The sequence below is a fragment of the Artemia franciscana genome, chromosome 20, assembly GCF_032884065.1.
Source record: "Artemia franciscana chromosome 20, ASM3288406v1, whole genome shotgun sequence".
Taxonomy (NCBI): domain Eukaryota; kingdom Metazoa; phylum Arthropoda; class Branchiopoda; order Anostraca; family Artemiidae; genus Artemia; species Artemia franciscana.
Window position 1 is genome coordinate 21235023 of NC_088882.1, and position 27331 is coordinate 21262353.

The 27331-nt window shown below is 36.1% G+C and overlaps 2 protein-coding genes across 5 annotated transcripts in view; one reads left to right on the top strand and one right to left on the bottom strand.

The window, feature by feature from the left end:
• LOC136039888 (protein lin-7 homolog C-like) overlaps positions 1-21195 on the top strand; it is a 29775-nt gene extending 8580 nt beyond the window's left edge. The window contains 5 exon segments of the mRNA XM_065723860.1: positions 1244-1285; positions 6716-6864; positions 15561-15734; positions 15736-15771; positions 18483-21195. Coding sequence (XP_065579932.1) covers positions 1244-1285; positions 6716-6864; positions 15561-15734; positions 15736-15771; positions 18483-18641 — 560 coding nt within the window. The 3' untranslated portion in view covers positions 18642-21195.
• A 4629-nt stretch (positions 21196-25824) lies between these two features.
• The window catches only part of LOC136039889 (INO80 complex subunit B-like), a 31147-nt gene continuing 29640 nt past the window's right edge, over positions 25825-27331 (bottom strand). For all 4 annotated transcript variants that reach the window (XM_065723864.1, XM_065723861.1, XM_065723862.1 and 1 more), the window contains exon 8: positions 25825-26100. In XM_065723864.1, the coding sequence (XP_065579936.1) occupies positions 25950-26100 (151 nt within the window). In that variant the 3' untranslated portion in view covers positions 25825-25949. The remainder of the gene's footprint in view (positions 26101-27331) is intronic.

Here is a 27331-nt window from a genome sequence, read left to right on the forward strand (position 1 = left end):
AAAATTGAAAAAAACAACAAAATTACCCCCCTTTTGATTTTGAAAACACGCTCCCTTCCACCCCGCCAGAGATATTAATGGATTGGTGCCACTGTCTAAGCACAGTACCCCTCAAAACATGAAATTCAACTGTCCCATAAAACAGTTGGCAGATAAGAAAGCTGCCAAGTAAGATTTGCATTGTATTTGGTGTTAATTTATGAAGTTGATGGCTTGAGAGTAGGAATAAACAAGTCCCCCCACCCCACCTGAGATGTTCATGAATTGGTGCCACTGTGTAAGTGCATTTCCCCTTGAAAACATGAAATTCAACTGTTTCCAAAATAAAGCAGTTGGTAGATAGGAAAGTTGCCAAACAAGATTTGCATGGTTCTGGTGCTAATTTAGGGATTTGTTGGCTTGAAAGTATGAATAAATAAGTAAAAGTTTTTTGCTTCTTATACTCAGAGGGAAATAAAAAATAATAAGGTATATTTTGTTTTTCAGTTTTGTATAAATATATTGTTCATGAAAATAGGGTTGCCATTGTTACTGATTTGTATATACACAAGGGTGTCTGAAATGTTTCCAGCCTCAACGTGAAGATGGGAGCCCTCGTCAATAAATATCAGCAAATGTATTTATGTATCTAACAGGTACTCCACAAAGATTCAGCCATTTTGGACACAGCTATTATTTGAATCGTTTTGGGGGACTTGATATGAGTATTTTGTGAAAATGGATAAAATTGCATATTGAGCTGTCATAAAACATTTGTTTTTGATAGTTAGTACATCTATGCAAGTGGAAGATCAGTTGGAGTCTGTGCATGGGGACCCTGTGCCATCATTTACCGTGGCCAAATTCTGGGAAGCTGAGTTTAAACGTGGCAGTTAGAGTTAAGGAGACAATGAATGTTCAGGACAAATAGGGAGGCAATTACCTTTGTGAACAATCATTTTGCAGGGGAAAACACCGGTTACTTTTTGGGCAGGTTCAAAAGACGGGAGCACTGCTGGGGCAAGTGTGTATAGTTACAAGGACACTATTAAAAAAAAAAGAACAAAATTTCTTGTGTTTTTTTTTAGGTCAGAAACTTTTCAGACAACCCTTGTACTATCTAATGGAGTATATATATATATATATATATATATATATATATATATATATATATATATACAATTTCTTTTGTATGCTTTAATACTAAGCAAATTCATTTGAGATGCACATTATTGTATTGTTATTAGCTTTTGTATCTTTTTAGACATCAAACGTGCAATTGAACTCCTTGATAAGCTTCAGAAAAGTAAGTATATTTGATGTTCATATTTTTTTATAATGCAATACCTTCTTTTCACAGCAAGGTTCATGGAAAAACTAGTCACTTACTAATAGACACTGGCTTTGTCAATTAGGGGGGCTAGCCCACAAACAAACAATCATTGCTCTGAGACAAGGTTGCTTCATTGTTGCCAACTGTCCTTTTGTAATTATGCTTAAATTTGTCTAGTGCATTCCTGAAAGCATTTAGAGCATAAAAATACGAAGTGAGTTGGTAATTACTACTGCTATGATGATTGAGAACTCTATGCATAGCCAGCCAAATAAGGCCAAAACAGTTGTCAAAGCACCACCACTATGTTCTGTTAGGTACTTTACTCTTTACTACCAGTTCTACTGCTGATACTAACAAGTCACTGCAGCACCAAGCCTGAGGCCAACACTGATACGTATGCTTCTCCATCCCAATCCATTCAAAGCCTTCCTCTTTTTTCACTCTTTACAGCCTCCCATATAGGTCCAAAATGTAGTCGTTAGAATCGCTATTGAACGAGCAATCCTGGTCAGTAAAGAAAAACCGTGTCCTTAGTAACCAAAAGGTGAAAAGCGTGTTTAAAACAAACTGGCTAGTGAAAAAATTACCATTTTTAGCTAATCCAGGAATGTTGATCTCAGGAACAGGTATGGGTATTAAGTTGAAACTTTCATGGAATGCTAGAGGGGATATTAACAGAATAAAAAGACTATATGCGTCCAGTTTGTCAAAACGCAGAATTTCAAGTTGAAACACTCTGATAATGTAGAGGGGATGTTAAGAATGTCATAACAATTCTGACACCAAGGACCAAGTGAAGCTCAGTCTCCTAGTATATATGCATACAGGACGCTGTAAAATTAAGAATTTGGAATATGCCTAGAGGACGACCCAAAATACGCAAATTTACAATTGTTGAAACTAATGCATCATTTGTATAACAGCAACCTGGATAATCAAGCGTCAAGAATTTAACGGGACACACTTTCAGGACAATCAACTTCGAATCCAATGTCAATAAATAAATCCAACTGAAGACATTTTTGTCCAACAACCCAGACAATCCAACATGACAAGATTAATCCAAAGAGTTCAAACAAAAGGCATGAAAAAATATCTGAGCCAATGGTGATACTTAATGAAGCACAGTAAAATCTGCGGTTACAAGACACGCGACAACATATTGTAAATGAAAATGATGCGCAACAAAATCAGCGGTTAGACTTATGACAACGAATCACCAATGAAAATGATGCACAATGGAATCTGTGGTTAGAAGACATGCTACAACGAACATCACAACGAATCGCAAATCACAATGAAGTGCAACGAAATGTTTGGTTGGAAGACAAGCGTACCAGTACCAAGGACCGAGTGTCCAAATTTTTTGTATTTTATCCATATTTTACATCCATTTAGTTAATACTTTAATGCCTTTTTAATTCCCCTTTATTCTCATATGGTCTATCAACTATATATTTCTTATCAAAAAATCATTCTCCTTACCGAGCTGAATGCTATTTTCCTAATATTCTTATGTTCTAATTACCTAATATCCTATTAGAGAAATATCCTAGATTTCTCTAATTTTCTTTTTCTCTAACTACTCCTAAAATTATCCGTCCATTTTCTAAATTATCACATTGAATGCTCTTAAATTTTATATACAACTTTTCTTGGAACATTCCCCTTAAATTCTCATCATTAAATCTTAAATCATCATATGTACCTAGTAAGAAATACCCATCCTAAATTTCAGCTTAAATTAATTGTCAATGCTAGTAGATGGTGTCCTTTTAAATAATTTAACAAAACATTAAGTTTAAAGAAACGCATATAAATGGGCCGTATCATTGTTGATGCTTTTTTACAACACTTTGAATCGTTTGTCACAGTTTTATTGTGCTAAAAACTGTGTGCGGCCTCATTATTTGTGTGATAAATTCTGTTAGTTTAAAACAAAGTTAGTTCGTTCTGAAATTCCAAAAAGTTCTGTTTGAAAAAAATATGTTTTTTAAAATTTATATTCATTTTTAATATTATCAACAGGGCTATCCAAAATATGAGGGTGACCGCCACTCCTCTACCCCCATCATTTGCGTTAAAGTTCAACTTAGCTTTTATTGACTATGTTTCGGTAGTGAAAAAAAAACTCCTTCTCCATGAAAAATGCCGTTTTCGCTATAAGAGAGGGATTGTCATCTCCTCGGCATCCAAATTAAGAATTCAGCTCAAATTTGTTACTCCAAAAGAAGGAGGCTAGGGATCACATGTCGCCTCTATATTTATATATCGTATCCCTCATGAAAATTATAAAATTTTGTGGCTGAATATTTACTTTTGAGATACAGTATAACAATATCGTCTCTGAAACTACAATTAGAAATCGGTACAAGGTTCGAACTGTATAAATCGCTTTTTTGATAATTCTGAAAAAGATGGGTTTTTTCTTCTTTTTTTTTGCGTTTTTGGGCCAAATTTCGTAGTTTTGAGGCATAGAATAGAAGAAATTAGCATTTATTCTTGGTGTGATGTCTTTCGTTGCTTAAAAAGGGTATTATGACCTTATAACTTTGGCGATTTCTTTATATTATTACTTTTTTGTATTCAATAACTGTAATTCATTCCAATTGTAAGTTTATTGTATTTGAAGGATAAGTTTTGGATAAATAAATATCAGGAAGGAGGAAGGATATGTAAATGTCAGAGGGAACGAGGCAACTCCTTAAAGTTGCAGAATTTCTAAAATAGCTCTTAAAGATTAGGTTTTCTAGTCATAGAGCTGGAGATCCGAAAAAATTTATCCTACCAGCCAAACCTGATTCCCAACTACTTCTTATAAGGTACATATGGCTTCAAAAGTTACCAAGTTTACTTTTTAACCCTACATTTCCCCCGATTCTCTGGAGGCCGTACTGACCAGTCTTGAAGATATTTCCCAGCATCTGTAGCACATCTGCAAAAGTTGTTCAAATCTTGAGAATTCGGAAAGGGCGGTACTGGACCCTCTGCCTCTTCTTGTGTATTCTAGGTGTGTATTAACGCTCATTCGTTCCGATTATTTTGTTGAATTCTCTTTCGCCCTTAGAAAACAATTTTGTCTGCTGAACCAGATTTATTCTCTAGATTAATTCATTCAATAATTTAAATATCTTCTTTCGTGTAAAGGCTCATTCAAGCAAGAAACTTAACGATAAAGACAAGGCCCAGTACTTCAAGAAAGAAGAGTCTCTTTCTTAACGGCTGAAAAGTGCGACCTAATTTATTAGTACATCCATTTATAAAAAAAAGGCTTTAATAAGCCTTTCAACCTAGCAAGGGCTAAGCTGCATCCAAGAACGTGTACAGGTACGTGTACAGTGAATTTAAACAGTACAAAACAGCTTAAATATAAGAAAATACTACGAGATTTCCGAGGAACCTTGTTCCTAGAACCTCGTTTCCTGGGAACATCTGGGTACATTTGGTTTTAATTAAATAATGGCAAAAGGAGGAAATAATATTAGATTGATAGAATAATTTCTTTTTTTTAGTGTCGTCTATTGTTAGGTTCTAAAAACTTCTAAATAAAAATAAGCCCAAAATGAATGTTTCTACTTGGGTAAAATAACCTAAATAAAAGTAAAGACAAAAGGTAAAATTTCCGTAATAATAGTAGTAGTAGTAGTAGAACAATTTTATTAGAAATAAACATTTCTTAATCAATAGCACAACATAAGCGAAGCTTGCGAGGCTGTGCTAAATTCAAAGAAAATAAAGAGACAATATGGAGAATAAGAAAATATGGAGAATGAGACCATATACCGAAATCAACAAAAAACAAAATAAACAATACACTACCTTGCGTGACCCCAAGACAACAAAAAAAAAATACATAAATATTACAAATGAATAACCTATGTAAAATTTATTTTAGTTAGTCTGTTTCAAAAGTATACCTACCGAGCAACTCAACACGTAAATCAGACTTAAACTGGCCAAGGTTACCTATTTCCTTAATATCTGTACTCAGTTTATTCCAAAGTTTTGAAGCTCTGTAAATAAATGAAAAAGAAGACCTGCTTGAAACTAATCGAGGAACCTCAGTATTACCTCGTATCCAAGTAATGTGGTGGTGAACATCAGACCTCTCACAAAATATTCCTGTAAAACAATCAGGAAGGCTATCACTGTAATACTTATATATAAAAATCACGTAATCCAGCTGCAGGCATTATATTTCAATCTCTATACACAGACCTCAAAGACTCCTGGTTCCCAACACCACAAAAAACTCGGATAGCATTATTCTGGATCATACAGATTGGACGAACTATCGAAGGGAGAGTACCAACCCAAATCGACGAGCAATACAAAATGTAAGGGTGAATCAGGAAAAATATAACAATCCTAGAACATATGGGGGGAAAATATGTTTTAAATTGCGCATGATACCTAAGTTACGTGACAATATTTTCGAAACTAATTGCTCACTCTTTTCTATAACCTTTTATACCAATATAACAATTTTAAATTTGGCTTATTAATAATTAATTAGGGGCATCAAAGAGATAAGGGACGTTCTGGTAAGTGGCCTCGGAGTGCTGATGTTTCTGCAATATCTCCTCCAACATCTACTATTTCTGTATGAGTTGCCTATTTTTAAAAGTGCGCCCCATTCCTGAATGCGTGTCCCCTCTTAGATAAAATTTTTGCATACCTACATCGTCGTTGCTATGGAAAGCTTTACTATGCCAAAATGATTCCCAAGTGAAATCAAAATGCAAAAAATGATTTCGTCTAAAAAGAAATTGAATGAAGATATTACTTTAACTTCATTGATGTACTGAGGAGAGGGAGGCTGCTTTACTAAGTAATGTAGTAAGAACCTACCCGACAAAACTCACCATTCAAACTCACAATATGCTTAATACTAAATATCAAATTTGCAATTGAAGCTTCTTAAGTAGGACAAAATAGAAAAACAATGACAAAAGACAAGTATTGTCAAGTAATTGCAATTAATCCTGCGGTACTTTGGAATGCTGTATTGCTGCGTACATATTTAGTCTCAGGGAGATCAAGTAATAACTTTATTTGAAATAAAATTATGTAGTTTTTTTTTTGTACGGAAAGCCGAATTACAATGTGGACTCATTTCAAAAATAAGAAAATTTACGCCATTCTTGATTCAATTAAGATTTTTGAAAACTCCGATTGTCATAATTGCCGGTTCCAACTCATCGTCTAGAACAGGTAATACTATTATTGCAATGTCTTAAAATTTTTTTTACTAGAAATAAAAGCACACGTGGTCAGAAACAGATCCCATATGCAAATCGCCTAGTAAATTACATATATACCATTGTTAGAAGATTATCTATGCAAAACTTTACTATCCAAGAAGAGATCAAGTCCATTTCAGATTGATACTACTTCTAGGTGGCGAGTTACCTTCAGCAAAGCTTGCAGCTTTACAGAAAGTTCTTCAGTCTAAGTTTTTGGACGTAATCAGAGAGGTATATGAACAAGTTTATGACACTGTTGATTTAGCTGGATCGCCTGATGTTAGAGCTTCTGCAACAGCCAAGGTTTGATGTTTTTTTTCGATTAATTTGTTCGGTAATGTTTTATTAAGGTCCATAGAAACCAATTATGTTTTATTACCCTCTATGTAGAAGCTGTTCATAAGAAAATGGAATGCTGATTTTGTTATTTAGTCCCTATCTTTTTTTGCCTTAAGCCTCTTCCAATTGTTCTTGAACAAATTTTCCACTACACTCACTGACAAATTTTGAATAAGCCTAAATTGGAGCTCAAAAGTAGAAGTTAAAGAATTTCGATTGTGACGAACTTGGTTATATATGTATATAACTCTTTTTTTTTATTATTACTTGTTGAAAAAAAAATTCTTCATAACGTTATATTTCTTCAACCTACCACAGATTCGTGAAATGAGGAGTGCCTCTACTTCCTTTTCTTCTATTCTGGGCTGTAGGCTTTCCAGTTTACCCTATTTAGCCCGCTTCTTATTTCCCCGGTAATGCGGCAGTGAAGTACTGGAGCAATATTCGGCTACAACTAGACATTTTAAGACTTTCCCTTTTTGTCTGTTCATTGCAGTGTCAGGCTAAAAAAATTTAGTTGTACACTCCTTAAAGTGGATTAATCCACCAAGCTCTTGACTACGGGTCTTAGCCTGTGGGACTATGTAAGAAAACAAAATTTCTATGGTGAAGATAGGAAATGAGGCTACCAGCTGGTTTCGTATTGAATCAAGAGTTAAGTAGGCTTGCGTTCTATCCCAATTTAAAGGGGTCATTTTAATTGATTTTGTCCTAAGAAACAAGACAAAGGCTATTGGAGCGCATGGAACCGAATGGGAAAGCATAACTCTCCCAGCTTAGATTATGCTGATGATTTGAGTATCCTAGATGAAAGTGTTAGCGCATAAATGATGTGTTGGAAGTTTTTAGAGTTCAGGGTCATGAATAGGTCGGAACATTAATGTTAAGAAGATTAAGTCGATAGACTAGGAATAATTGAAGGTGTAAAGGGAATGCTGGGTAGCGAGAATCGATGAGCTCCACTTACCTGGGTAGTATTATTAGTTAAGACGGTGGGTGCTGTGAAGATGTTAAAAGTAGAATAACAAAGGCCCAGGGTGTTTTGTTTTTCTTCACATTGAAAAAGTTTAAAAGAATGGCAAGATAATTCTGAACGCCAATATTAGATTATTGGAAGCCACAGTGATGACAGTGGCCAGATACGGTTGGTTCTGAAACGTGGGTGCTTTGGAAGACGGAGGTGGATTTTTTAGATGTTTTTCAGAGGAATTGGCTACGGAATATTTTGTGCACCCGTTTGACTTAACGGATTTCAAACAGTAAGGAAACTGGGACTTATTGGGAGGGTATAAAGAGGGAAGCTTCGAATAGATTTAGATAGAGGAGCAGCGTGCATTGGCTTCATGTGGTTTGGTGCTACAATGAGTTGTTCGTAGCAGTAGCAGCAGTGTCAAGCTCAACAAACATTTTTTTTTACATATTGCGGGGGTGTTACTTTTTCTGTCATCGATTCAAACTGTATATTTATTTGGGAAAGTCCCAGACCCAAGACAAAATAGATAGATCTGTAGGAGCAATAGAATGAGGTGAGTAGAACTGTCGTCTGATTGTTCCCCGTTTAAGTTTATCTCTGAAGGGGGTTGCTTGTTTTTCGATCATTGCCTTTAATTTGTTCTTATGGCAAGATCCTAGCAAATATCCAAGATCATGGTAAATGCCGGTGTAGTATTCAGTAAAGGCAATAAGGTAAAGTTTGATTGTAGTTCACTACACTTTGCCTGGTAAACTGGGAAAGTGGCATATCTGACTGAAAGTAGACTCCTGCTACTTGCTAGTTATAAGGAAGGCTGGTATTTCCCTTGTAGTAACTTCACTGCACAATATCAGTGATAGAGTCTGGGTTGTTGTCATACTTAATCTTGCCATTTTCTTTTAATTTTGAATGTGAATCGTTTACTTGTCTTTATTGGTAAGGGGGGGGGGGTCAGAAATCGTGGCTGATTATTTACTTCTAAATAATATTAAAACTTCTGCAAATAAAGAACAAATTTGACGACCAGCATAGATCTCATAGATTTGAAATATGAATTCAAGAAACAGATTGAAGTCATGTCTGTTAGGATGAATTTTGCTTAGGCTTATGGAATAAGGGGCTAATATAATGATCAGTCAATGAGTATACACCCTTTAAGGGCCTTAAATATATATTCTACATTTTCAGTATTTTTCCCCGTAATAGTAAAAGAAATTATTTTTTTTCAGAATTATTAATTACGGAAAGAACTCTGGTTTCAAGGGACTGAAACTTCGAATTGTAGATCGAAAAAAAAAAATCCAGACCTGGGTTAAAAACCCAAGAATTGTGGTGTTGGAATTTTCTAAATTCATGTACTTCAATAAACACACAAATATTCGGAATATATCTTCAATCAGATTGTACTGGTTTTTATGGCACTTGGTATTAACCAAGTGACATATAGCAGTCGCCAATTCTGTCGGTCTGTCGGTCTGTCCCGGTTTTGCTACATTAGGCACTTCCAGGTAAGCTAGGACGATGAAATTTGGCAAGCGTATCAGGGACCGCACCAGATTAAATTAGAAATAGTCGTTTTCCCGATTTGACCATCTGGGGGGGGGGGGAGTGGGGGCCCGGTTAATTCGCAAAAATAGAAAAAATGAAGTATTTTTAACTTATCAGCGGGTATTTGGATCTTAATGAAATTTCATGTTTGGAATGATATTGTGTCTTAGAGCTCTTATTTTAAATCCCGACCGGATCTGATGACATTGGGGGGAGTCGGAGGGGGAAAACCTAAAGTCCCGGTTTTGCTACTTTAGGCACTTCCAGGTAAGCTAGGACGATGAAATTTGGCAAGCGTATCAGGGACCGGACCAGATTAAATTAGAAATAGTCGTTTTCCCGATTTGACCATCTGGGGGGGGGGGGAGTAGGGGCCGGTTAATTCGGAAAAATAGAAAAAATGAAGTATTTTTAACTTATGAGCGGGTGATTGGATCTTAATGAAATTTGATGTTTGGAATGATATTGTGTCTCAGAGCTCTTATTTTAAATCCCGACTGGGTCTGATGACATTGGGGGGAGTTGGAGGGGGGAAACCTAAAATCTTGGAAAACACTTAGAGTAGAGGGATCGGGATGAAACTTGATGGGAAAAATAAGCGCAAGTCTTAGATACATGATTGACATAATCGGAACTTATTTGTTCTCTTTGGGGTAGTTGGGGGGGGGGAGTAAGTCTTAAAAATTAGAAAAATGAGGTATTTTCAACTTGCGAACGGGTGATCGGATCTCAATGAAATTTGTTGTTTAGAAGGATATCGTGTCTTAGAGCTCTTATTTTAAATCCCGACCAGATCTTGTGATGGGGGCGGGGAGTTGGGAGGGGGAACCTAAAACTTGGAAAACACTTAGAGTGGAGGGATCGGGATGAAACATGGTGGGAAAAATAAACACAAGTCCTAGATAGATGATTGACATAAAGGGAACGGATCCGCTCTCTTTGGGGTAGTTGGGGGGGGGGGGGTTAATTCAGAAAAATTAGAAAAAATGAGGTATTTTTAACTTACGAACGGGTGATTGGATCTCCATGAAATTTGATTTTTAGAAGGATATCGTGGCTCAAAGCTCTTATTTTAAATCCTGACCGGATCTGGTGACATTGGGGAAAGTTTGGGGTGGGGAGACCTAAAATGATGGGAAACGCTTAGATTGGAGGGATTGGGATGAAACTTGGTTGGAAAAATAAGCAAAAGTCTTGCATACGTAATTTACATAATTGGAACGGATCCGCTCAATTGCGGGGGGGGGGGGGGGGTAATTCTGAAAAATAAGAAAAATAACGTATTTTTAACTTACGAAGGAGTGATCGGATCTTCATGAAACTTCATATTTAGAAGGACCTCGTAACTCTGATATCTTATTTTTAATCTCAACCGGATCAAACGTAATTGGGGGGGGGGGCAGTTGGGGGGGACCGGAAATCTTAGAAAATACTTAAAGCGGTGAGATCAGGATGAAACTGGATGGGAAGAATAGAAACCTGTCTAAGATACGTGACTGACATAACTGGACCGGATCTGCTCTCTTTGGTGGAATTGGGAGGGGGGAGGTAATTTTGAAAATTGAGGTATTTGTAACTTACGAAAGGGTGACCAGATCTTAATGAAATTTGATATTTAGAAGGATCTTGTGCTATAAAGTTTAACTTTAGGTTCTGACCTTCTCACAAGTGCCAAATGAGCTCTTGGCTCTTGGCTCTTCCGACCTCGTACCATATGAGCTCTCGGCTCTTCCGACCTCGTCCAAATGAGCTCTTGGCTCTTCCGACCTCGTACCATATGAGCTCTCGGCTCTTCCGACCTCGTCACAAGTGCCATATGAGCTCTTAGCTCTTGTTAAATTAACCAATCGCAAACTTTGAATAACTCTCTGATGAAATTGGAAATTATTCCCTCTTTCCGTTATGATCATGGTAATATGTTTAACGGAAAATGGGTTCGTTTCAATTCATTGTTGTTAATCCTTTTTCTGATTTAAATTCAACCCTTCCTCAGTTGAAAGAAAAAATCGTACATAAACAAAGACAGAATATAAAAAGCATTTTTAGCAGGCCAGTGTTAGCAGCACGTTATAATCAAAACCAGTAATGTATATCTGGGGTCTTTTTTTTACAATTAGTTCCATGGAGTTACTGCTCATGCATAAACATATGTTTGAATTCGCGGGGCTAATCCCTCCGAAACCGGCTTCAAACTTTTGAAAATTTTCTTTTATTTCCCGGAAAAATAGTAATTTACAAACGGCCAGTTTCTACTTTGACAGTTGTCGTTGAGAAATCTCTGGGAGCTGCTAACCTATTTGTAGGAGCAAGTCTTGATTTTTAATGGCATGAAAGTAATGGCTCCTGGTGGCCGTCGCATTTTTGTCCCTGAGATTTCCGTCGTTGTTTTTTTTTTTTTTTTTTGATTGTTGAGTCTTCCCTGACACAGTGCCTATGAACCTCAACGTTTGAGCTACGAGATCATCGGCTAACTTGTACCACGTGTCTCATGCAACGAGATTGAATGATTCAATGATCATGGTTCTTCGGCTTTTAAAGGCCAGGTTTCGTTAATGTACAGCAAGATCGACCAAAAATTTGCCTTGCGAATATTCATCCTGGTTTTTGCGCTAATTTCATATCTGCTTCTGAGGGACTTCTTCATTCTTGCAAATACAGCCCCCGCCTTTCCTATTCGTACTCTTACGTCTGCGTTTGCAGCATCGTTCGGTGTTATAAGAGAACTGAGGCAGCGGAATAGTCTTGATGTTTTCATCCTCTACTTGGATATCTTGGGGGTTTAGGGCGTTTGCTTTCATGACTTTTGATTTGATTTGCTGATCGTGAGGCCATTTGTCTTTGAGATACAGGAGAATCATTAACCAACTCTTGAAACTCCGCCAACAAGCTAATCATGAGACCCACATTGTTTGCGAAGAAATAATTTTTTGGGGAATGAAGAGAGATAAGAGGTTCACTTACCCCCCCCCCCCTCCAAATATTCCATATTAATCTGAATGAATGCACCGAATCCAGTAAGGTCAATGAATAGTTTTTCGATAATTTAAAATCCAATGGTTATCATAGGATTTTTACATCATAGCTATATATTTTTACATTATAGTAATGTATATCTGGGGTCTTTTTTTTACAATTAGTTCCATGGAGTTACTGCTCATGCATAAACATATGTTTGAATTCGCGGGGCTAATCCCTCCGAAACCGGCTTCAAACTTTTGAAAATTTTCTTTTATTTCCCGGAAAAATAGTAATTTACAAACGGCCAGTTTCTACTTTGACAGTTGTCGTTGAGAAATCTCTGGGAGCTGCTAACCTATTTGTAGGAGCAAGTCTTGATTTTTAATGACATGAAAGTAATGGCTCCTGGTGGCCGTCGCATTTTTGTCCCAGAGATTTCCGTCGTTGTTTTTTTTTTTTTTTTTTTGATTGTTGAGTCTTCCCTGACACAGTGCCTATGAACCTCAACGTTTGAGCTACGAGATCATCGGCTAACTTGTACCACGTGTCTCATGCAACGAGATTGAATGATTCAATGATCATGGTTCTTCGCTTTTAAAGGCCTGGTTTCGTTAATGTACAGCAAGATCGACCAAAAATTTGCCTTGCGAATATTCATCCTGGTTTTTGCGCTAATTTCATATCTGCTTCTGAGGAACTTCTTCATTCTTGCAAATACAGCCCCCGCCTTTCCTATTCGTACTCTTACGTCTGCGTTTGCATCATCGTTCGGTGTTATAAGAGAACTGAGGCAGCGGAATAGTCTTGATGTTTTCATCCTCTACTTGGATATCTTGGGGGTTTAGGGCGTTTGCTTTCATGACTTTTGATTTGATTTGCTGATCGTGAGGCCATTTGTCTTTGAGATACAGGAGAATCATTAACCAACTCTTGAAACTCCGCCAACAAGCTAATCATGAGATCCACATTGTTTGCGAAGAAATAATTTTTTGGGGAATGAAGAGAGATAAGAGGTTCACTTACCCCCCCCCCCCCTCCAAATATTCCATATTAATCTGAATGAATGCACGAATCCAGTAAGATCAATGAATAGTTTTTCGATAATTTAAAATCCAATGGTTATCATAGGATTTTTACATCATAGCTTCGTGGCCCTCTTTGGGCCAAAATTGGCGTGCTGCGCCCCAGAATGGTAACAAACGTTACTTTGCTATGACATAATGTCTTTTTCTACTTTAAAGAACACTTACACTCTTAATCTCTGCTTGAATCTCTTAAAACTCTTAAGCTCTGCGCTCTCTCTATGTACTAGGACTATGGGTTCCATGCTATCACCCCTCGAAAAAAAGACATTACTGTGACATTGTGTGATTCTGCAGTCTCGAAAATCAGACTCAATTTTTTTATGCTCGTATCTGTTGGTGGATAGCTTTCTTTCAACTTGATGATTTTTATATATTTAGAACCAATATAAAAATTGATTATTTTGATGTTACTCGCCACTTACAAGTCGTTACCAAGAACTGTGATATGTGGCCATTTTCATTCGGTGTTTGGCTGCATTTTCTCTGATGATCTTCTTAGATTATCCCTGTCATCGTACTGCCTCCATACTCTGTCTATACAATGCGAAACGAGGATATGATTATCAGGACTGATCCGAAAGGACAGGCTTTCAGACAATACTGTTCAGTCCAACCAGAACTCTGACGCGATCCTATAATTCTAGAGATACCCTTTCTGCTATAAAGAATTTGTTAAAAAATATATAACTGTCATTAATTAACTGCTAAATTATTGCTGAGGTAAACAATGCTGAACCGACGTTGCGAATTTACAGATATTATAATCTAGGTTAAACATTGATTAATGAGAGTAAATAATATATTTCTCAGCCTTACAATTTAGAGTGTGATACTGAAACCACACCCTACACATTACTTTAAATCGCGTGAAGAGTCTTTGCGTGGAGGATTGTACCAATGTGTATCATGTTTAAACTATCTACAAAATTTGGTATAAAAATCCAGAAAATAATACTGAAATTCTACAAAAAATCAGAATTTAAAAAGAGAATCCTCTTTTTCATAATTTACAATGTAGCTTTGGGTCCCTCAAAACTGCACCGGTACATCACGTGGAGTGTCATCGTAAACACAGTGTAAGCCATCTTTAAATCATTAGAAATAAAAAAAAACGACTCATTTCTAGTCTCTGGAAATCTAGCGATTCAGCTATATAAGGGAAATTCAAACGTAGCGAAGGTTAAAGGCCTGAGCTGTCAACGGTTGCGAGTGAAGTGATCAGTTAGAGGCGGAAAAAAATTTTCCGAGGGTGGAAGGCTCGAGCTAAGCGATCTTTCATTTCCGAAGGTTTAAGGCCTAAGGTCTGCCTAATAAAAACGAGTGCTAGGGGCTGAAGACTGGTGAAGCAGGCCTTTTTCGCTTGTCTTTGGCATAAGGGCTTTTGTGCGGATAACCTTTCGTGTAAACCATTCTAAAACGAAAAAGGAAATTCGTTATAGAGATCAGAAAGAAACTACTCTACTGAAAGCGCAGAAGGCCCTAGATTTTTATAATTTAAAAAATTTGTGTCTGTAGAGTGGCCCCACTATAGCAAACGGAAGAAGAAGAAAACTTTGTGTATGGAGATCTTCGTACTTCTTCAAAGGCAAAGTCTCCTTCACAAGTTTGAAAGACCAGACTGCCATGAGACTGAAGCGAACATGAAAGGTCTTAGCAGCCGACTGTAGCTTGTTAAGTGAGCAGAGGGACGGGAGAGAAAGACGTAGAACAGGCTTTTTGTTACCCAAGGGATCTGCAAACCGGTCCTTTTATACTAGTCACGAATAAAGCAAAATTCAGAATTGCAAGTGATTTAGTTAATGTTGATTTATTTTTATTTAAAAAGACAGATTGGCAAAATTATTCTTAGCAAAGATTTTGCCACGTGAAGGATCTTCACACCGATGGGATGCATAGCTGTAAGTAATTTTATTTGATCGAATTATCTTGTCATGTATCTTGTCATCTATTGTCATGTACCTTATAGTCAGGCTTGAAAAGGACATCACATATGCTTCTTCCGCAAAGTAAAAGCGATAGATGTGTATGTCAACTTATTATTTTATTACAATTAGTGTAGCATTTTCTCCTCTTTCAGCTTTACTCGGTATTTTCAGGCTACGGTTGCTGCATTTGCCGCAAGTGAAGGGCATGCTCATCCTCGCGTGATCGAACTTCCGAAAACAGAGGAAGGCCTTGGGTTCAATGTCATGGGTGGTAGGGAACAGAATTCTCCAATCTACATTTCCAGGATTATTCCAGGTGGAGTTGCTGATAGACATGGAGGATTAAAAACGGGGAGATCAACTCCTGTCTGTTAACGGTATTGTAAGTATCTAAGGAATCGAATGTCCGAAGACTTATGACAAAAAAACATAATGGTTTGATTTTTTTTTTAAACCTTAGCTTTGCAACAAAAATGTCAAACCAGAAATGTTCAGCTTTGAATAATATATATCCGGTTGTTTGAGATACACACAGTCTTTCCATCTCCCATGGAGCTTTTAGTTGCACACATACTGCAATAAAATAGATAAAACATACACCCTCTGAAAATTTACAATAGTATAAAAATTCTGAAAGTGAGCTGTTGACTGTGGTTCCACTATGTTGGATTTTTCTGACATTGTCAGATTTTTGGCCCTCTTGTCAGACAAAACATTGTGTCAGATATCGGAATTTTTTTTCAGATTTTTGGTCAAAAACGGATGTTTTTCAGATTTTTAATTGTTCTAGGCTTTCTCTTTTTTTTACTGGAGAAGGATTTTCAAATAGCGAAATAGGTGGACTGTTCTCTTAGTGATTAAAAAATATCCTATCACTAGTTTAAGGAAGGCAAAACTTTTGAAAATTTGTTGCAGTTTTGTTCATCAATAATGTGTTTGAAATACAAGTAGACTCCCCTGATATAGTTGAGTGTTGTGATGGGAAAGCGGAAACCATTTTCAACCTTATTTGCGATGTTCTTCAAGTTAAAAATATACCTACGGAGAACTAGGTTGGATTCTGTGCGGACACGTTTAATGCTATGTTTGGTTGTGATAACTTGGTTGTAAGCAAAATCGAGGCAAATTCCCATCTGTCAAGGGCAGCAGTCACTCAATTCATTTAGTTGCTTCTTATACTTGCAAACAATTGCCAAAGTGATTTGAATATCTGTGTCGCACAATGTACAATCACTTGAGCTTGAGTGCCAACAGCCGCTCCGAGTTCGAATTGCACCAGAAATTTAAAGATTCCCCTGTCCTGAATGTGCTTGCCCCAGGTCAGACACGTTGATTGTCTCTTAAGATGTGTTTGAGCGACTATTGTATAAAGCTGAAGATATTGGGATGCACTTAGTAGCTACTTTCAGGGAGTAGCAGCTGAGGATCCAATCCACGCATATGACAGTGTATTGCAAGCCCGACAAATCCATTGCTTCGGATTCAACTTGAGTTCCAGCTCTATTTTCTGGAGCTGTTTATAGATTTTAATCTTCTGCTTGGCCTGCTTGACCGTCGCTAGTCTTCCATGGCCAGTCTTACGGACATGCCTGACCATGAATTTCATGAACACTGGCTACACTAGATCAACCTCGCCTTTGAATCTTGACCCTGACAAAGGAAGTGAATACTTTCCAGCTGAAGATGTGTACTTAGGGATGGCTGCTCACGGTTCTCGTCAAACCTTGCAGTCAAATCCGAGTACAAAAGCAGATGAACGTGAAGTGGAAAGTCATCTATGAATGTGCTCGTAAGTTATATGTGGAGGCGGCGAAGCAAATCAAGCAGCGATTCTCGTTTGAGGACGAACTGTTTACGTTTTGTGAGATCCTTGAACCTACGAAAGCTTTTGAAATAGGTGCAATTGGTCTTCTGCAAAAGATTCTACTGAGATATAGTGCACCGTCGTGGGATAGAAGAAAGATAGTAGAGGAATGGTGGAGTCTACTGATTTTTAATCTTCCAAATGTGACAGATATCTGTTATTTTTGGCGTCACGTGGCTTTTATAAAAACACCAAATGGTACTCGGAGCTTCTCTAACATAGTCAGTATTATCCAATACCTCCTGACCCTCCCATTTTCGGACGTTGTTGTAGAGCGGTTCTTGTCAACCTTAAAAGATGTTAAAACTGATCATAAAAACTTGCTCAAAAGTGTGACCCTTACCTCAATTATGCAGACCAAAGGCCTTTTCCACTGACAAAGCGAATTATTAAAACACGATTGAGAATTATTAATGGAACAAACAAGCTCATGGAATCAGCTTATAAAACTGAATTGTTGAATCGCAGTCTGTGGAACAGCAAAGTTTGTAAGCTCAATTGACGACTGGCAAAATCAACAATTCAAATCCAAAATCTTTCCAAATCCACTACAATCCTGATTGTCAGTGGAACAGAAATTTCATAGTCTGGATTATCAGCGGAACAGCAAATTTATAATTCAGATTGTGATTTTACAATTCGGTTTGTCAGTGGAAAAGGCCTCAAGTTTGGCCTGAAAAGAAAATGACATGTATCCCATGATATAAGGTCGATGCCCCCCTCTTAAAACTACTCGAAACTGTAAAAGCCAACGTGACGACTGAGGAGTGCATTCAGTGTAGCTAAAAAATTACAGAAAAAAAAGAAAAAAAAACGATAAAAGTTTGTTTTGTATTTGAGGGAAAAAAAGAATTTTACATAAATTTTTAAAATATATAAGGTGAAAAGAATAAAAATAAGTGTGAATAAGGTGACAACATCTTGTCATCAGAACATATGCGGAACTCCTTTTTTTAATTGGTCCAATGTTTCTCTCTTTATCTTGTGCAATTTTTTTGCGGGTGCCATGAGCATATGCTGTGCATGGGGGGGTTTTTGTGTCCCAAAAACAAACGCATGTATGTGAACCCGGAATAATATTGTTACCACTCCTATCCTTGAACTATGATTTCCTAGTATGAAGAAAACGGTTTATATCGTGAACTCTTGTTGTTGTTTTTTATTCATGAACTCTTGTTTTTTCGCCTTCTATAAATAGTCATTTGCTAAGTTGGCTGTTTCTTTTTCAGTGTGTGGAAGGTGAAAATCATGAAAAAGCTGTGGAGCTCTTGAAGCGAGCAATAGGTTCTGTAAAGCTTGTCGTCCGGTACACGCCAAAAATTCTAGAGGAGATGGAAATGAGATTTGATAAACAGCGTGCTTCTAGAAGGTTGCGTCAATTCCAATAGATTTATTTACTAAATCGGAGATAAATGTTATAATGTTGAAAATGAAAAGAAGAAACTGTCCAGAGTTGTTTTTTTTTATATTGCATGATTCTTCAATAAAATCGTGATACACATTGACATCTTTTTTCAATAAAATATTATCGGTAAACAATTGCTGCAATTTATTACCGAAAATAGATTTATTTTCTTCCAATTTCTGCATTTTGTAAAGTAGGAAATTGATAATTACAATAAGGAATAAAATTCAGCTGCTTTGTTCTTGAAAAATGCATAATCCTAATATTTTTGTTTATGCTGAATTCGGGATTTCTTTTATTCTTGTTTTTTCTAGCGGAACTCAATTGCTTTAGATTAAACTTTTTTTTTCGTTGCAGTTTCATATGTTGAATTTCAAATTTTAAACTATTTTGCAAAATGTCCTTTGTAGTTTTTGTGCAATGATTATCGAGGCTTGTTTTTCGCCATGCACCCTAAAAGTAAGAATAGTTTCTGAAGTTAAAAGTTGTACTGGTGAAACAAATAGTAATGTAAAGCTATGGATGTCAGAAAAAAAATCACCTATTTACTCTTCTTGATTTAATATAACCACGTTTTTTTCATATCAGAAACACTGGAGTTTGCGAAAAGATGATTTCAGTATTGCTCCAGAAGCACAAACAAAACTTTGAACCAAAAATTGTGTTTTCCATTTATACAACTCAAGTTACGTAATTGGTAATGTTTCTTCTTTTCATTTCTTATCACTGAATTTTTACGTTTATGCTTAGTTTAGACACCAAGGAGTACCTGTTAAAAAGACTGATTGGGTAAAAGCTAAATTTCTAGACGAAAAGGGATGGAATTCAACTACTGTTTTGTGTGTTCTCCAAGATCGACGGAAAAAACATGTGAAAATCAGAATGATTTTGTCGTCATATAGCAAAAACTATTGCACCGTGCAATTTATTTTGATTCCTTCTTTTTCATTTATTCTGTTAAAATGAGCCCTCTCCTAATGTTCTATGAGCTCTGATTTGATAGTAACCTCTGGCAATACGAAATATTACTGCTACCCATGCAAAAACGTTGTTACCTTATTTTTCATGCAGGGGACTGTAAGCCTTGGGTTAATATTTTTTGGTAAGGGTGAATTCAGTGGTGTACTTTTTATTTCAATTAGGACGTCATTTTTTTAGTATTTTTTCGAAATGTTTAATAGCTCCCTCTCATACTTACAACTTCCTGTTTTGTTAGATATGAATCAAAATAACTATTTTTGAAATAGTTGTACAAAAAAATCATTTGTCATTGGGCAGTTTCTCTATAAAAATTATTTTTAAATTTGGGATACTATGGATCGTAATTTGGTTTTTATTACGTTGCGGCTACTGCCAAAATCAGGACTAAACTAAAGAAAGGAAAAACGGTTACGCTACCAATTGAGTTTTAAGAAGTCATTCTGAAATAAATTTCAGTTTATTATTTTTGAAGAAGCACTTGATATGCTCTCAACTTTATACATGCTCAATCATATTCTCTATAGACAAGAATTAATGCCAAAAATATGAGAAAAAAAGAGGTTTGTCGTTGTTCACTAAATGTTTTTTTCCTTAAGTTGATTTTACCTAGGTCATTCCAAAATACGTTTTAGAACTTTATCTGTCCTCAAGAACATTGAATTAAAAACGATTTTGAATTAAAATCGAATAGTTGTGGGAATCAAGTCATGGCTGATTGTAGAAAACGCCAGACAAATTGTCCGATTGATTTCACAGAGATAATTCACAGATAATTTCTTGAAGTTTCTTCTACCAGATTAATGACCTGTCAAAATCAAGTGCAAAATTTTTCTTCTCCGTTTTCTCAGATGTTCCTTTTACGGATTTGATAAATTTAGCTTCCGAACGTTGTCGTGTCTCGGGGAAAACGCAATAGCGCTTTTCAACAAAGTTATTTGCCTAACAGGGGATTTGTTCCTAACTGAAAGACCATTAAAAAGTTCCGACAACAATAATCTTTCGAACGATTAGGCTTGTTATCTGGAAACAAATTGGACAACAACAATTGCTAATAAAAACTAGATGAATCATTAGGTAAAAAAAACTTTAGTGTGATGGAGGAAGGCATGCAGGGTTTTATATCATTCCCGTTGAGATCCACATTGTAGGTATTAGATTTAATAACTGTTTATCGTCAGATGATAAGCTAAAGGGAGAGATCGAAGTGTCGGTAGAAAAACATCTAGTAGTTTTCATGATGTTTCTAACTTTTGAGCGGAAGTCCCTGTTTTAGAGCGGAAACATAATCATTGGGAAGGGTTCTCAGGTTTTTTTTTCTTTATATAATTTACCGCATTTCTCCTCTCTGTCTGAACTAAGCATTTGTGAACATATGGAATTTTATGTAAATGATGTTGTTGTTGTTTAAATGTTAGCTTTTAGAGCTCTGTATACTATGAGAATATTTTCTGAATTGTTACCTCTATGCTACGTGTTTGCTGTTTTGCCTCTAAGTTCATTTCACTGTTCATTCCTATTTTTTTCCTAGCATTAAAATGTTTGTTCGGGCTCTTAAATTTGTATATTTCCTATGAAAAGTAAAGTACTTTGCTAATTCCAAGCCTGAGGTTTGAGTTACAAAACTGTAATCGAAACTGCGAAGATTTCCAATCTACAGAGTAAAGGATGCGAAATTATCCTTGGACTCTACTACTACTACTACTACTAATAACTCACTATAACACCAAACCGCCTGAGGCCAACACAGCCACGTACGCTCCTCCCCCAACCTAATCTATTCAAGGCCTCCCTCTTTACACCCTCCAAGGAAGTTCCCATTTCCTTTAATATCTTTATTTATGACATACTCCCAACCCAGACGAGGACGACCTGCTTTCCGTGTAGCCCCAGACGGTTTGACCAAAAAGGACAATTTTCGGCAATCTGTCATCCTTCAGCCGCAGAACGTGGCCTAGCCATCTCAACCTTTCTTTCATTATAGCCCTAGAAAGCGGGATTGAACCACATTTTTCTTACAACCTACTATTTGAAATACGATCAGTCAGACGGGTACGCAGAACATCTGCTTTTTGGAACCCCATGCTTCAGAGCCATATTGATTACTGTCATCACTGTAGCTTCCAATATTCTAATCTTGGTTTGCAGACTTATCTTTCTATTCTTCTAAACTTTTTTTTTAACTGTGAAAAAACACCTTGAGCCTTAGCTATTCTACTTTTAACATCTTCACTGCTCCCACCGTCTTTATTATAATACTACCAACTCAAACCTTGTATATTGTAGTAAATAAAATATCCATGAATTGGGCAGCCATGACCAGTGGTGTTGTTTAGGGGGGGGGGGAGATTCTCCCCCCCTCCAATAATTTAGAGAAAAACCATAATTCATTAAGTTACTTTAAAACTGTCGCTCGTTTAAAGCTTCAAATTCACTCTTTACTTCGACCAGACATTTTTTTTAAAATTAATCCCAGATCGTTTTTAATGCAAAAAACGCATAAAATAGTGGTCCATTGCGCTTCCTGTATTAATATTTGTACAAATATACTGCCTGTGACGTCTTATCATCAAGGAAATAGGTCATCTACTTCTTATACAAGATCATCGTAACATCAACCAGGGAGAATTTTGCTCTTGTTCGCAGGTCTTGTGCTTGAAATACATTATTGTGAGAAACAAGTTCGACTGTTTTCAATATCTAAATTGGACTATGGTTATGTTAATTTTGCGTTTTAAGCTAAATTTAACAGTTATTTGATACTTGGTCTAGGCTATCCCATAGGGCAGTGCTGAAGGGAACCAGACCAACATAGGTCTAAGAACCTATCTCGAGGATTGAATGGTATTACGATTTTGTTGCTATTGAAACCAGTTTCAGTGGCGCCAATCTCAGGGAGGGGGGGTATTTCCCTTTTGGATTTCCCCCATCCCTTAATTTCAAACATGTATTTTATTAGATATTTCCTTGGAGAAAAGAAGAAAAAATTGCCCCCCTCCTTTAATTTTTTATAAGTATGGAATTGAAGCGGTTGAGAAGGACATATGTTAAAAAACAATTCTTGACCTACTTCATAATGTGTGGGGCAATTGTAGTTAACACATTTTGACTGCAGCTGCACTATAGTTTACCCCCCTAGTATGTAAATATATAAACCAATATATAATTCCATGTATTTTGCCATGCGTCACTTGTTTCAACCCGTGAATTTAATAAAAAAAGAATTTTTTTTTACAAAAGTACACGCTATGGATGTCAAGTGGCACTTCATGATTGCCTTCAAAGCTCAGAATTAGCTAATCAATATGGTTTTGGAGGTCCTGAATTGCCCCGGAAACATAAAGTTCCATAGGAGAGAGCGCAGGAGTTTTTCAAAAATACAGTGTTGCATCCTGTTATTGGTGTTCTAACTACAGAGATTGAAAGTAGGCTAGAAGAGAACAGTTTGGACGTTTTGAACAACTTAAGCGTAATGCCGGGTACAAACGAAATGAACAAAGACAGTGTAAGCTTTGGTGCAAACAACTATAAGCTCTATTTTGAACGCTGCATGTCTGAGTTACATAATTTTTAAGGGGTTGAGGATATAAAAAATAAAAGCACTCTAGAAAGAGAATCTGTTTTGTAGAAAAAAGCTTGAAATGTGTGTTTCCTTGATATTTGATTTATTTGAACTGTACGTCCCTATTCCTATGGATTCTGCGTCGTCTGAAAGATCCTTTTCTTGCCTTCGATGGTTGAAGATGTACTACTGCAACATAACGGTGTAAGAAAGATTCTTCACTTGCACTGTTACCAATCGAAATAGAAGTACAAATTGACCAGGATAATGTGATAAAGGAATTAATATATGGACGACTACAATTTTCGTAACAAGTCTGTGTTTATTGTAGGTTTATTTATGTGTACATTTCGTCTATTTGAAATATCATAAGGTTCATGGTATAATATAATATTAGACTTGGAATTATATGCAATACTTGGAATTATCCTGTATTTTTGCTTTTGCTTTATGTGGCCCGCTTATTTTAATGCCATTCATTAATATAAAGCAGCAGATCCACTACCAAATCAATTTAATAGAAAGTCATAAGTAATATTTCAATGAATTACGCATAGTAAAGATTAGCAAAACAAATCTAATCTTATGGAGTCAAAATCTGTTCAAAATTGCGTGCAACTGAATAACACGTGCACACTGAATACACCGGGGGTGTTAGAATGGTGCTTGGTTCAACTGTAAGATAGAAAAATCCCATGCTGGGAGGTTGGGGAAGTGGGGGGGGGGGGGTAGGTTCTGCAAGATTAGTAATGAAGTCTACTGGAAAAAGCTGATGTATATGAAATATACCTTAGCCCACGCAAAAGCTTTTTTAAATTATACCACTGTTGCCCTTTGGGGGTGATACCTGACGCGGGGATGCCATGGATATTCTGTGGTAGCCACAACACTGTGCTGGGTAGAGAATTTAGAGTGGCGAAACCCTATATAGGCCAGTCTATTCTCCTGATGGGCCCTTATGTTGGGTGTTGCCTCTGAATTATTTGTCTATATTATTTTTTCTATTGTTTGGTAAATGACGACTTATACTTATTACGACATGACTGCCTGTCCATGGATTATTCTTTATGGTTGATTGTGTGTGGCTATGCTGTTTGACCTATGTGATTGTATGGATGAGTAGGGTTAAGGCCTCATTCAAGTGCTGGTCTATATTAATCACTAATTTAGGAAAACAGTCTTCCTTTTCTCCTTATGTCTTTTTTTTTTTTTTTTTTTTTTTTTTTTTTTTTTTTTTTTTTTTTTTTTTTTTTGTGTTTGTGCTGTAGCATTGGTGATTTCTCTTTTCATGATATATATATATATATATATATATATATATTATATATATATATATATATATATATATATACTATTCAAAGTAACTCATGAACGCACAAAATTAATTTGAGTAACTTTAGTTGTGTATGTGCTTTCACTACGTTCTTTGTTTGCTACAAGTTGTAAAGTTTGCGGTTCTAGCTGAAGCAGGCTCTTGCGGAGGGCATTCGCTTTCGTGTCCATACCATTCGCCTAAAAATCCAAGTTTCTTCTAGATCTTTTCCGTATACAAATAATTCGTCTGATTTTTACGGTTTGGAAAATTTCGCCTGTTGTTTACTGAAGGCTACTTTGAGGTCATGTTAATATTGTCTCTTCGGAGTCGTCTCTATCAATTCTTGTACTTGCTTACTTGTACCTGAAGCAAGATTTGGCGTTTTTTGCTTAACATGGCATCTAAAATGCAGATGTTACTTGGGTCTCTGTTTAACTATAAGCTTTCTATACTCACGAGATTCCTGTGCTTGGTGAAAAATTTACCTTTCGAGGAGGAAGGTGAATCCAGCGTTGCAAGGAAAAGACATTATTAACTTTTGTCCTTGAGCAGTAGCAACGCTGCTTTGTTTAACTCTTCCTAGCCCTTTGTTTTATTGTTCTTACAAGGGGTATAATCCATAACTTGTGCATAATTCGCATAGGATTCCTCCTCCATAAATACTGGTTAAAAGTGGGATAGGAGACTGGAAGTGACAGGCGCATATTTAGCTGCAATTTGAAGTGATCGTCCTATCATATTTCGCTCTTAACTGGCTGGTAGGCATCGTGAAGTCTTAAAGTCAACGCCGCCATCATAAACATGAGATAGAGTCAATGATGCCTAAGCAAGTCAAGATAATGTGTACGTACTTTGTCAAAGCTCCTCGTCACGACCGGTTAAACTATCTAGTAGATTTTTTTATTTACTTTTTTTTGCTTTTCGTTTTCAAGTGTTTTCTCAGAATTGAATTATTCGTATTATGGAACTCTCTTAATTTATTCATTAATTTGGCGCCATTTCATTTCGGAATTCAATTATCTTCAAGCATCCTGTCTGCTGTTTCCCATTCGAAACTTTTTCTTTTATTGCTTCGTTCTTCTTCTTTTTTCTCGGGCTACATCCCTTTAAGAATTTCGCCCGACTTTTCTTTCTTTTCACATCATTATTTTACAGTAATTCTAATTTCGAACTTGCCTTTGGCAATGAGCCTGAGCATTAAAAAAAAAGTGACCCATGTTCAACGTCGAAAAGGTACTCTGGATATCACCTGACTCTTATCCAATTTTAGCTCTAGCTTCAGAAGTATTAAACTTGAAGTTGAAAGCCTCATTTGCTCCAATTTTCTTAATATTTTTTTTGCGCTTCTACAAAATAGAAATAATTAAATCGATATTAAACGAAAAAAAACACAACAAATCATCATTACGGCATTATGCTTCAGAAATACCAACTTTTTACGCAATTGCTTTTCTTCCTTCCAATACTGCACGGAGATTAGATCTATAACATTCTAAACTACATAGCGGAACGTGTGTTTTTGAGCAGACATACTTCTTCAGGTTTTGACATCCATAATTGCCACAGTACACAGGTAGAGGAGGTGCTCTGAAAGATAATTTTTAAACCTTTTAATTCTAATTTATGAATAAAGCTAGCAGCAAAAAAGAAGAGAAAGAAAGCGAAGAAAGAAAGCAATGAATATAAAATGGAATAAGTTTCTGATACGGTAAAAACAGAATGAAATCACAAGATAAAGATTTTTTTTTTGGTCAGGCTTTAAATCGGAAGGATTTAAATCAGGATAAAAATCGGAAGCCAATTTTAAATTCACAACTAAATATTTCAAATTTAAACACTAATGAAAACACGAGACTTAAGTTTCTATCATTACACATCAGTTAGTTCTATAATTCATCGGTTAAATTTTGCAAGATATTTCTTATCGTTGTTTAAAAATTTTATGATGTTCTTAGGGAAGTGCCGCATTTTCGTAGGTGTTGCCACATTGAAGCGTAAAAAGAATGTATCTTCTATCCACCAAAGATTTTTGGCATTATTAGCCCCATTGGAGCTTTGAATCTGCTCACGTTGATGTAGTAGGGTAACCAAAAAAAAGTATATTCACATGGGATATTAAAATAATGTGTCTGTAATATCTCCAAGAACGACGAGGGAAAAAGTTAAAACTTTTAGGGGTTTTTTTTGGGAGGCAAAAGGAATCAGTGTTATATTTGAGGAAAGAGATAAGGGTGCAAAAACATTCTTGTCTCCAAAATATTGGTTCGTCCGAAAAAAAAAGTGAAAATTTTTCTCAGATGTTTGAAACTAATATTCGCAAGCTATAGAAAACTAAAACATCTACAGATTTTCAATTCAAATGAACATTAGTCCCCTTCTCATTCACCCTTAGAAATTCTATAGTAACATTTTTAGAAACTTATACCACAAAACTGCTGGTGATCGACAATTTTGACTCAATATCTAAACTTTGTTCAAATTTAAACTACAATACAAAACTATAATTCTTGTGGAAAAACTGGAAAAAAATATACATATTCCTAATACTAACCAGCAATAAAACCAGTTCAATTAAAGATGAACAAGAATCATTTTAAAAAGAATGCTTTCCAAAACAAATGTTTTTGAAAGTCAAATAAGTGTTTATACTATAACTTTAAAAAAAACAGAAATAAAGTTTTATAGTAATTCAAGTTTACAACAAACAAGAAATTACAATCAATGAATAAATGAAATCCAAAACAAACGTAAACGAAAATGAATAACCATATCGGACCCAAAGATGGCTGATACTGCTGTAGATGATGAAATGATAACT